Genomic DNA, 12,130 nt, shown 5'->3' with positions numbered 1-12,130 from the left:
ATCATAATGTTAATCACAACATTTCTAAACTCATTGATTTTAGCATCTGACTTATATCAACCACTTCAAGTCAGAGGATCATTCTTTTAGTCTTATTCAGAAGCTTTCCCTATCTTGCTACCTACCTGCAGATATATTCAAAAAGTATAAATGATTTTATTTCAAGAAATCACACATTCTTAATATGCTTCATTATATAAATCACTATTCTTTCCCCTAATCTTGTGTTTTATAAAACACTTTTTGACCTGTTGAACTTCCCTGGATCAGAGACATGTCTCAACATGTTTTTGTAACACATTTTGACACATGTTCCCCTTTCTTTTAGCCAAAATGCGGAACTATATTTTTATAGCCTGCTATGATACACTCGGTTTATGACCTTTGGATACTGAGCTCAACCTTTCTTGACACGCTGCTCCATTGAGAGCATACTCACCTACTTCATCTCGGTGTGGTTCACTCTCTGTACTGAGGCAGAACAGAGGAGGCTACAGGGAGTGGTGAAGACGGCCCAGAGGATTATTGGCTGGCCCCTACCCTCCCTGAAGGACATCTACACCTCTCGATGCCTCAGCAGGGCAGAACGGATTACTCTGGATGTATCCCACCCCGCACATAATTTCTTTAAACTGTTTCCATCAGGCAGGCGTTACAGGTCCATCAGAACCCGGACAACAGGCTGAGAGACAGCTTCTTTCCCCAAGCCATCATCAGACTGAGCTCACACACGCACTAAATCTTAATATTATTAATATTTAAAGGAAATTTCTTGCTGCTGCTGTTGTTGTTGTAGTGCTGATCACTGCTTGTTGTTTTTGTTTTGTTTTGTTGTTTCTTTAAGTAACCATTACAGCAGAGTAATGTTTGTATGTATGTATCTGTGATACACCTGCAGAGAAGCCTTCCCCAATTTCGTTGTTTTAACCAAACATAATGACAATAAAGACTATTCTATTCTTCTATAATTGGGCCCTTTTGCAAAGTAGCATTGGCGATGGGGACGTCTCCTTCCTCTGAATTCAACACCCCTTGGGTCAAGTTCTTTTAGAATTAAGCGTACATCTTCTTTCTTGACGTGTAATCCATTATCCTTGCATTTTGTGTAAATCCACCTGTACCCACAGAGTTGGCCAGATGTTTGTAACTGTTCATGAATGAAATTAACTACGCGATCCAAAGTGATATATCCCTCGCGCCAAAACAGACTACAAAAATTCAAAATTATTTTTAAATTCTAAATATTCTTATAAATTGGCACCAGAACACTTTTCCTCCAATCATCAGGGATCTTGTCAGTTTATAAAATTCTTTTGAAGAACCTAGTCAACAAATCTACTGCCACTTCCCCTAAGCACTTCCATACTTCCACTGGTATGTTATCAGGACCAATTGATTTTCCACTCTTCATCCTCTTCAGGGCTTTTCTTACTTCATCCTGTCTAATCTGATCTACCTTCTTCCTAATCGTTTCTGGCTCCTCATTCCTACGTTCCCTTTCATTGTCCTTATTCAACAACTCCTAAAAGTACTCCTTTCCTGACTGGTTACATTGCCATTCCCAACCTCACCTGCTGCACATCCTTCCCAGCTCGATTTCTCTGTCTCGCCAATCTTTACAACTCATTTTCTCCTTCCTTTGTGTCCAAACTCTCCTCTCCTGGACCTCATCATTCCACCACCAGGTCTCGTTGTCTTCCTTTCTCTGCCCAGAGGACATACCTAGCACCATCCTACCTGTATTTTAGAAAGAGATGTCTACAAATGAGGCAGACCAGGACACACTTCTCCGTCTCGGGGGATTTATTGTATTAAAGGTTACTGACCATGGCAGGTCCGAAAACGAATTTCATCTGAACATTCACCAACAAATCCCAACTTCTGATACATGCTGATCCTTCTTATAGGCATAGACAAAACAGTGTTACGTAACATTTGGCTGTTATTCTGACCAAACATGGTCAGTGTCACGTGTGGGCAATGACATTGCAGGAAGCAGGCAGGACCCAAATGCAGTACTGGTGCAGGTAGTTTATTTGAAAGAGCAAAAACAACAAAAACTCACTTCTACACAAGAACAGGACAAACTAGGAACTTGACTGAGCATAGGGACAGACTAGATTAGGAGCAGCTACACCACTAACCAGCTGCAATACACAACACAGTCACTTACTTACACACTGATCCAACTACAATGATCCAACAAGGACAGGGTGAGGGAGATAGGTATATATACACAGGGAGCACCAGGTGACACAAGTGAAGCTAATTACAGACAGGTGAGTGTGTTCACAAAGATTACCCCACACAGCAGGAAAAGGAAACAGACAGACGTGACAGTCAGACGTCAACATGAGGATGTTGCCTAATACTTGGCTCACATTCATCTAGCAACCGGATAAACATGTTCATTTACCCAGGTCATCTTGACCTGTTCTTGCATGTGCCTGTCTCCAGTCTTTCTGTTATTTTGGCATCAATTTGGCCTGTTGAACGTCAAAATATAGCAACAGCTTCTTCTTGTCAATGGTTGGCGTTTCCTGTTATTCTGGTCTACATGATGTTTTTCTCTATCACACCTGTCTCCCTAATCACTGCAGCTGTAGTCTCCCAACCATCAGGGAATTCCTCAACACGGCCCAGAACTGCCCTTCCTTCCTGAAGTCTTCACATCATTTCTCTTTCCTTAGTTTCCACCATTTTCTGTTGTGTCTTCCCTCTCTTCCTTTTTTTCACCTCCATCGTCATCTTGCACATTACCATCCAATGTTGTTTGGCTACACTCTCGCCAGCCACCACCTTACAGTATCTAATATCCTTCAGATTACCTCTTCTACATAAAATACAATCTATCTGTGTGGACCTGCCTCCACTCTTGTAAATCACCCTGTATTCCTCTTTCTTTTAGAAATAGGTGTTTACCACATCCATTTCCATTCTCTTTGTAAAATCTACCACTGCCTGTCCTTCCAAGTTTCCTGCAAATTTTCTGGAAGTTTTCTCATACTCCCGCACAAGGTGGAGGGTATCCATCCCAAAGTGTGTGGAAACATGTCTATGAAGATTCTCAGTCAATGTACATATTTTGGCCAGGGAAGACCAATGGTTTGAGAGAGGGGTAAAAAAAGCCATTTTTGTCAACTTGGAAAAACCATCACTCAACAGAGGAGGTGGACTCAGACACAACCTATCACCCACTTACAAAGCACTTTTAGGAACAATACCCAAAAGTTTCACCCCAGTTCACATAACAAAGAGGCAGGTGACCGAAACCGTTTTGATGGGGACCACAACGACCCTTCAGACTGTTTACACTTTCACAGTCAAGGCCTTTATTCTTTCTCACCTAGAGTATTTATTTGCTGTACTCCCCATCACCAGTTAGAACTGAAGTAGCCTCTTGGATTAGAGGTGAAACGTTTTCTTTTAGAAAATTCATGTCCAGTTGCCTAACAGAACCTTTTTAACTTGACCATGACCTGGATGACTGAGAATCTTCATAGACACTCTGAGACATATATTTCCTCCACTCTCTAATTTATTTGTATATATATATATATATATATATACACACTCTTTATGTTTATGTAGGTGTCGGGGATGGCATACCACGTTCCGAACACAAGTTTGTCCGGTTTGGGAAGGTTTGGAATGTCACTCCATTTGTGATTCTAAGCAAGAACGGCCTTCTCATTCTTGAAAGATTTTCAAGGTCAGCTGTCAAGCTCTTGAACTTCAACACCCATATGTCCTTGTCGGTGATGTCGGCCAGTGTCGGCCACCTGCATATTCAATAGGTATGGATTGATGCTCAGGGGAGTGACAGGGAAGGATAAGGTGTTTTTTTCCTCTCTGAACTCACAGAATCGTTTTCCAAATGATGTTTGCGTTGCAGCGATTGCAGACTGCAAATACTGACAATTTATCACATTGTGAGCTTGTTGGAACTCTGTCAAAGAGGGGAAGTGACAGAGTGTACCTCGCTGTAAATCCTTCGCCAACACTGTCAACTTGCGCTTAAATCCCAAAACCTCTTCCAGCATGTGCAGAGCTGTGCCTCCTTTTCCCTGAAGAGATGTGTTCAATGTGTTCAGGTGCGCTGTCATATCAACTATGAAGTGTAGTTTTTCCAGCCACTCTGGCTGTTCCAGCTCAGGAAAGGTGAGCCCTTTGCTGCCAAAGAAAGTTTTCACCTCTTCCAGATGTAGTGGGTCTGACACCCCCTCTTTTTCATGTTAGTAATTGAACCTTTTTAAGTACAGTTATCACTTGCACCAGTAGAGGGTGCTCTATCACCAGTAGAGGGTGCTCTATCACCAGTGGGTCCAAGCACACAGTCTCTACTCTGCTTTGTTCTGCGCATGTGCAGAGAATAAACCTGCCGAGCAGCAGTCGATTGAGCTAACAGCTCTCGTGTTGTGTTTGGATCCCCTGGTTTATAAGATGTATTATTTGTAAATGTCTGTTCAGCAAAACAATGTAATAACATATGGCAAAGCCAGGAAGTGAACCGTAAGTGTAGAATATCGAAATATGTGCTGTATTGTTTTGGTATATCATCGGGTATTGCCGTGTGTTTGTGCGCGCATTTTCGACGGTAATTGTTGTTAGTTATTAGTTGTTGTTTGTTAATATTGTTCTGAGAGTAGTTGGTTTGTTTTTCTTATAATGTGTATATGCAGGTGCAGAGATTCACAGTTTTACCGCGTTCAGTGCCCGCCACCTGAGTGGTTCATGCTGCCGGACCAGAGACCCCGAGCTCTGGCGCCGGTAACACAGACACACAGCAAAGTTTCAGCACTTCCCCTCTGGACAGCCACCAGACTTTGGTATGCAGCAGGAGATCATAATACGCGCTGTCCACCTCATGTAGTAATTAGCGGAACTGACGGTGATTTAAACCTTTTGCCATTATTTTGTTGCGATCTGAATGACAACATTCATTTACTTCTGTGCATTCCGGAGGAAATGTTTACGCTTCTTGATGCAAGATGCAATGGAATTTCATTCACAAAGCCCGTCTGCCCTTCTGTTATACTCGGTGCCCCATCAGTAGCCACTGACACCAGGTGGGTGGTGTTTAATTCTTTGGTTCTTAAACAATCCAAAATGGCCTCACATCTGTGTTTTGGTGTCTTAGCAGCTTCCTGCTGCAGATCTAACCAAATGTTCACGTATCGGCAGAACAGCGCTATTTGTTCAATGTCATTTTTGTATTTTGGACACATCACAGGTGATTGCGTATGCCAAAGCTTAATTAATGTCTTCCATTTGCTGTCTGGTGATGTTTTCTGCCATCTTTACATTTCTGTCTTGGATAGTTTTCGCAGAGAGAGGCATGTCTCTTATTTTCTGCACAATTTCATTTTTGTTTTTGAAGTCCGCGAATAGATGTTCTGAAATTTCAATGAATGATTCCTTTATGTATTCTCCATCTGTAAATGCCTGAGTATTTCCTGAGCAGCCACAAAACTAGCACATGTAGTTGAATTTGCAGACTTAATCCACTTCAGGAAGTGATTTCTGCTTGCATCAGCCATCCGCATCAGTTCCAAAACTGCTCCTCTCCCTCTGGATATTTTTAAGCAAAGTGTTTATTGTCAAAATGTCTTGCAACATTTGACTTTTTGTCAAATTTTTTTCACCACATATTAAGCAAATTGGTAAACCAGTTTCATCAGTGGTGAAAGCAAATTAACCTGCTCACGTAACATTAAACATTCTGTTATCTTCAGAAATGTTTCTTTTTTTGGATTTATCCATCCTTTACCTTGCAGATCGGGTCCTGCTGGCTACTAGATGTTTCTCCGTGCAGAGCGTGGAATCAGATTCCCCACAGCTGGCAAAGGGGAGGACGGTGGACGCGGGGACGGTGGTTGTCACGGGAGTTTCCACCCGAGGACAGAGCAGCAGTGAGCTATGTTTCTTCCACAGGCGCTTCGGCAACAAGGCTCGGCGCTGCACTCCTCCGTGCACATTCGCAGCGTCGGGAAACACCAATGCCGATTGATTGTTTGTCACGGGTGGTGATCTGTCCCATGTTCCTCAGGATAGATTTTTCGTCCATGGCTGCCAGGCGATCAAGACATCCGGGCCCTTAAAACTGCAGATACAGCCCTGCAGCTCGGGGAAACGGCTCTGTGACATGGCACCTGCTGACTATGGTGGATAGGACCACCAGGTGGCCGGAGGCCGTTCTTCTGTCGTCCATGTCGGCCGTGGACTTAGCTCGCGCATTTATTGTGTCCTGAGTCGCGCGTTTCGGGACTCCATCGGACATCACCTCTGACAGGGGCCCCCAGTTTATTTCTGAGCTGTGTCTCTTAGCATGCAGGTTCACCGTACTGCCGCGTATCATCCCCAGGCTAACGGCTTGTGTGAGCGGTTTCATCGTTTGCTCTAGGCAGCCCTGCGCGTCACGCTCGTGGATGGCAACTGGTTGGATAGGCTGCCTTGGGGGATGTTAGGGCTAAGTTCGGCTCCTAAGGAGGATCTAGATGCTTCCCCTGCTGAGTTGGTCCTAGGCCAGCCACTCCGTGTTCCGGGTGAGTTCTTGCCGGAGAGTGCTGCCCTAGGCTTGTTTCCTGTGGCGCGTCATTTCACTCCTGAGTCGGGTTTTGTGCCATCGCCTCTGCATCACTGTTTTCCGCGTTCATTTGTGCTAGCGGACCTCGCTGGCGCGTGTTGGAGGCAGGAGATAAATGTTTCGTGCTCGATGTGGGGGGGGGGCGTAAGGAGCGGGTGACGTTGGACAGACTGAAGCCGGCGCACATGGTAGCTGGCGAGGCGGTGTTTCCAGCCCAGGTTCCCCATCGGGGTCGTCCCCTATCAAGGTTTCGACCTGTGCCCTCACAGGCCGAGAGCTCTTTTACAGGTCCGGCCGCAGAGGTGGTTCTACAGCCAGCTGTTGGCGACGGAGTTCGGCATAGCCGTTATGGGAGGTTACTTAAGCCTCTGGTGGGGGTTTGACCAATGACCTGAGGTGTCCGGGGGGAAGGCACCAAGGAGCATGCCTCTCACCCAGTAGGGTTATGGATAAAGGGGCATGTTAAGTGCCCATAGAGTTTGGCGCTTAGCGCCATTTTCTCTCTCTGTTCCTGTTGTCACAGACGAATAAAGTGTAGCGCACCTGGGCCTCAGAATCATCGTTCAACTGCCACAATATCATATTTTTCCATTTACTATTATTCTCTTGATAACACTAATAAATATTCATTGGCAACAGCTACAGAAATAATGTATGTTGATTTACAGTACTTTATGGTGGATGTGTGTCCATGTAGTTCCTCCTCTGTCAATGTGATCATTTAATTACTCCATGACATAACTTTACTATCAGATTAGACAAAACAATAAACAGGCTTTAAAATGACAATTTGAAGTTTTTAGGTTTTTATTTTATGATTGCTTGTTGTGTTTGCTTGGTTAGAATGTTTATGTGCATTCAATACAAGAGTGGCCACTCTTGTATTGTATTGAGATCAGAAATGACACCATGTGTCAAATTCTTTGTGTTGAAAGTATCACTAAAATGTTGATCAGGTTCTGAAAAACCAGTGATCCTGTTTGAGGATTTTTTGAAAAAAAAAAAATTAACAATAAATTAACAACACATATCTGCTATCTTTAGAAGTTTAATTCAGTGCTTTATGATAAAACCACACATTACAGGGAAGGTAGTCAGCAAACATAAATTTAGTTTGACTGTCTTACATAATCTAAAAAGCACACCTTGAACTGAATGAATGTACTACATGGATTAAAATTATATATACATATATAATGCAGTTTAATCTATCGATGTATCGTTGAATTGTTGATATGAAGGACTGACTGGTGGTTGATCAAAGAGGTCGATATTTCCAAATGCTAGAGAAGATTGAAATCTGTAATGAAATAAAAGCAGAAACATTTAGTTTCATTTAGCTTTAGTCACCACATGTTTAACTAGAAATAAAGTAGCTCTATCCAGCCATTAGCATCCACTTAATCCCTGTAAAATGTTTTCAAATTATATAATCATAATGTAGCCTCATGGAGTCCATAAACTCATCACAAACAAAATAAACAATCAATCATTCCTGTCATCTAACAATCAATCAGTCAATGTTATTTTTTGAAATTGTGGTAATTCACCTTGTCCTTGAGCTGTTGACAAAGCTGCAAGCAAATGGTGAAGAACAACAGTGTGTCATTGAGCCAGGGAACCACACACTCCACCTTGTGAACCTGGCTCACTTCAAAACGATTGTTTTTGTAGTCACTGAGAAGAAAACAAGTAAAAACAGAATGTGGCAATTAAAAAATGAAAATAAAATCTAGCAAAAGATCATTTAAAAATCATTAGCATTCTTTTTTAAGTTGTTTTCACAAAGTTTCAGACATGCCTTTTGAGATATTTTGGTATGCTTAATGTGGGGCAAGAAGACAAAAACTTTTGCAGTGTCATTTAGTTACAACTAAAACATTTGGGATAACAGATGTTGCAGTAAAGAAGGCTCTGCAAAGATATGTGATGGGGATCATGGGATACAGCTTGTCCTCCACTTTGGACATTACACCATCAGATGTAGAAGAAGGGCCAAATGCATCATGACTCCACCCTTCATGCACGTAAACATTTAGTCTATTTTCCCTTGGGAAGGATGCTGGGGAGTAACCGGACCAGGCTTAGAAACTGCCTTTTTCCAGACAGCTGTAAGACTGTTGAACCCTGGTACTCCTTAAGTAAAAAATATACAAGTTATAACTTTTACTTAAACTTAACTTTTACTCATTTTACAACACACTGAATCTATTACCTACTGTAGTGTTTTGTTTCATCATCTTGCACTTACTGGATTGATTTTATTTGTAAAAATAAAGGATGGACAAACATCCAAACAGAGCCACTGTCACAGCATTAGCTGCCAATTAAGACTCTTCACTTCTTCGCACATTCACTCACTCGCTGTTATGCCACGGACCGGTTTAATGTCTGACAATACTTTCACAGACTGGTCTTTAAGTTGTGGCACCACATGTTTAACTAGAAATAAAGTAGCTCTATCCAGCCATTAGCATCCACTTAATCCCTGTAAAATGTTTTCAAATTATATAATCATAATGTAGCCTCATGGAGTCCATAAACTCATCACAAACAAAATAAACAATCAATCATTCCTGTCATCTAACAATCAATCAGTCAATGTTATTTTTTGAAATTGTGGTAATTCACCTTGTCCTTGAGCTGTTGACAAAGCTGCAAGCAAATGGTGAAGAACAACAGTGTGTCATTGAGCCAGGGAACCACACACTCCACCTTGTGAACCTGGCTCACTTCAAAACGATTGTTTTTGTAGTCACTGAGAAGAAAACAAGTAAAAACAGAATGTGGCAATTAAAAAATGAAAATAAAATCTAGCAAAAGATCATTTAAAAATCATTAGCATTCTTTTTTAAGTTGTTTTCACAAAGTTTCAGACATGCCTTTTGAGATATTTTGGTATGCTTAATGTGGGGCAAGAAGACAAAAACTTTTGCAGTGTCATTTAGTTACAACTAAAACATTTGGGATAACAGATGTTGCAGTAAAGAAGGCTCTGCAAAGATATGTGATGGGGATCATGGGATACAGCTTGTCCTCCACTTTGGACATTACACCATCAGATGTAGAAGAAGGGCCAAATGCATCATGACTCCACCCTTCATGCACGTAAACATTTAGTCTATTTTCCCTTGGGAAGGATGCTGGGGAGTAACCGGACCAGGCTTAGAAACTGCCTTTTTCCAGACAGCTGTAAGACTGTTGAACCCTGGTACTCCTTAAGTAAAAAATATACAAGTTATAACTTTTACTTAAACTTAACTTTTACTCATTTTACAACACACTGAATCTATTACCTACTGTAGTGTTTTGTTTCATCATCTTGCACTTACTGGATTGATTTTATTTGTAAAAATAAAGGATGGACAAACATCCAAACAGAGCCACTGTCACAGCATTAGCTGCCAATTAAGACTCTTCACTTCTTCGCACATTCACTCACTCGCTGTTATGCCACGGACCGGTTTAATGTCTGACAATACTTTCACAGACTGGTCTTTAAGTTGTGGCGGATGAATACAACTAAATAAAATGATACGACCGGCTTGGAGATACAAGTTACCCAAAATATGAGTTTTCCAAGTTACGAGTAAGCAACTTTTGGCAGATTTTCCTTGTGATACGAGGAAACATCAAGTTATGAGTGCTCAATGGAGCTCTTTCATTCCACTCAACACTGTCGCTCTCACTGTCCCTTGCTTGTACTTGGGGTGGGGGGGGGGGGGGGGGGGGGGGGGGGGGGGGGTGGGGGGGGTTCTATTATCTAAATCAAGTCCTCACTCCCAGTCCTTCTCTTATGCTAGGTGGCCCGACACTCTGTCATGCTGTCTCGCTCACTAATTTAATATTTCTGGGGGCTAGAACGAATTTATTGGTTTTAAGTTATTTATAATGGGGAAAATGCAATGGAGATCTCGAAGCCTCCTTGTGTTTTCTAAATTTGAAAATAAATGTAAATCCACTATGTATGCAACTTTATTAGCAGCATCCTTGTAACATGGTTCCAACATCATAACATGAGTAATGGCCTCACACTCTGGTCTAAACAGGACTTCAACACAAGATACACAAGAAAAATAAATATAAAGTGCAAGAAAAATACAACTTAACATAACCCTTAATGGCAGACAATGGCATCCAAAGTGGGTTTGGTTCGCTCTGTAATTTTGTTTTGGTTGCTATCACTGCTGTTGGGAGATCTGGCGATCTCAGGGTATTCTGCCACGACTTTAATCCAAAACTCTGGCATAGAGGTTCTCTTAACCATACTTCTGCTGGTGCTGGATTCCCCTGGTTTGTTGGCAAATGGGTCAGTTTTTTCAGGTTTTTTTGTGGTTGGGAAGTAATGCCCGACTCTTTTATAAGCAAAGAAAGGTGATCATGCACCAGCTGGGAGAATAAAGGCTCCGGCTTAGGTCACTTCCATAATTCCTGCTAATGTTTGAAACATATCAATTATACCTCTGTTGATGCGCTGTCCCCACAAAATGCAGCTACATTATCTACCATCTTGAACACAGTTGTCATTTTTCCCTGATGTGACAGAGTTCATTGATCAGGTGAATAAGTCACACAGGTAAGCGAGTTTTGTTACCCATTCCTTGTCACTGAAATGTGCAGCTAGCAGTGACTTATTCCAACAGAAATCTATGCAGCAGTTCCATAATTCTAACACTCTGGCCAGCGATCTCCCAGCGATAACCATATCATTTCAGTGTATAAAAGAAGGTGTCTGTGCCATCTCCTCACAAAGCTGCTCTAACAGGTGCAAGTTAAGGGTGTGTGCTTTAATGTGGTTCATAACATTATCCAATACGCATAAGTTACAATGGCATTTTTCTGCTAACCACTGTTTCCCTGTGAAAAACACAATGTACAGAGGCACATACAGGCGTTGGACAATGAAACCGAAACGCCTGGTGACCAAAGGTTTGGATATAGCAGCCCAGCCATGTATATTGACCCTGTGGAGTTCCCGATGGACAGTTTTGGTGGAAACAGGAGAGTTGAGGTGCACATTTAATTCTGTGGTGAGTTAGGCAGCTGCTGTTTTATGTTTTTTGGACACAATCCGGGTTAGCACCCGGACATCCCTTTCAGACAGCTTCCTCTTGCGTCCACAGTTACTCCTGTTGGATGTGGTTCGTCCTTCTTGGTGGTAAGGTGACATTAGCCTGGATACCGTGGCCTTTGATACATCAAAAAGACTTGTTGTCTTTGTCACAGATGCGCCAGCAAGACGTGCACCAACAATTTGTTCTCTCTATTGAACTCCGATATGTCACCCATAATGTTGTGTGCATTGCAATATTTTAAGCAAAACTGTGCTTTTACTCTGCTAATTGAACCTTCACACTCTGCTCTTACTGGTGTGCAATGTGCAATCAATGAAGCTTGGCCGCCAAGGTGGTCAAATTTAGCTATTAAACCTCCAACACTAAACTGGCCAGTGTTTCAGTTTGATTGTTCAACCCCTGTACAGGTGCAACGTATTTAATCTGAGCAGTAAACACAAAATGACCATTTCAATTTTCCTGAAAAATA

General features: G+C 42.1%; 1 protein-coding gene and 1 long non-coding RNA gene across 2 annotated transcripts in view; both read right to left on the bottom strand.

Annotated features, from left to right (window-relative positions):
- Window positions 1-7,616: 7,616 nt before the first annotated feature.
- On the bottom strand, window positions 7,617-8,963 carry LOC103392557 (uncharacterized). Its single transcript, XR_522928.3, has 2 exons — window positions 8,137-8,963; window positions 7,617-7,886 (listed from the first exon to the last, which is right to left on the bottom strand). It is a non-coding gene; the product is annotated as an uncharacterized LOC103392557 (long non-coding RNA).
- Window positions 8,964-9,064: 101 nt separating this feature from the next.
- rogdi (rogdi atypical leucine zipper) overlaps window positions 9,065-12,130 on the bottom strand; it is a 40,038-nt gene continuing 36,972 nt past the window's right edge. The window contains exon 10 of the mRNA XM_017040705.2: window positions 9,065-9,344. Within this exon, the coding sequence (XP_016896194.1) occupies window positions 9,191-9,344 (154 nt within the window). The 3' untranslated portion in view covers window positions 9,065-9,190. The remainder of the gene's footprint in view (window positions 9,345-12,130) is intronic.

Source organism: Cynoglossus semilaevis, chromosome 17 (assembly GCF_000523025.1).
Source record: "Cynoglossus semilaevis isolate Cse_v1.0 chromosome 17, Cse_v1.0, whole genome shotgun sequence".
Lineage (NCBI taxonomy): Eukaryota > Metazoa > Chordata > Actinopteri > Pleuronectiformes > Cynoglossidae > Cynoglossus > Cynoglossus semilaevis.
The sequence above is the reverse complement of the archived record's forward strand: the minus strand, read 5'-3'. Positions and strand labels throughout refer to the sequence as shown.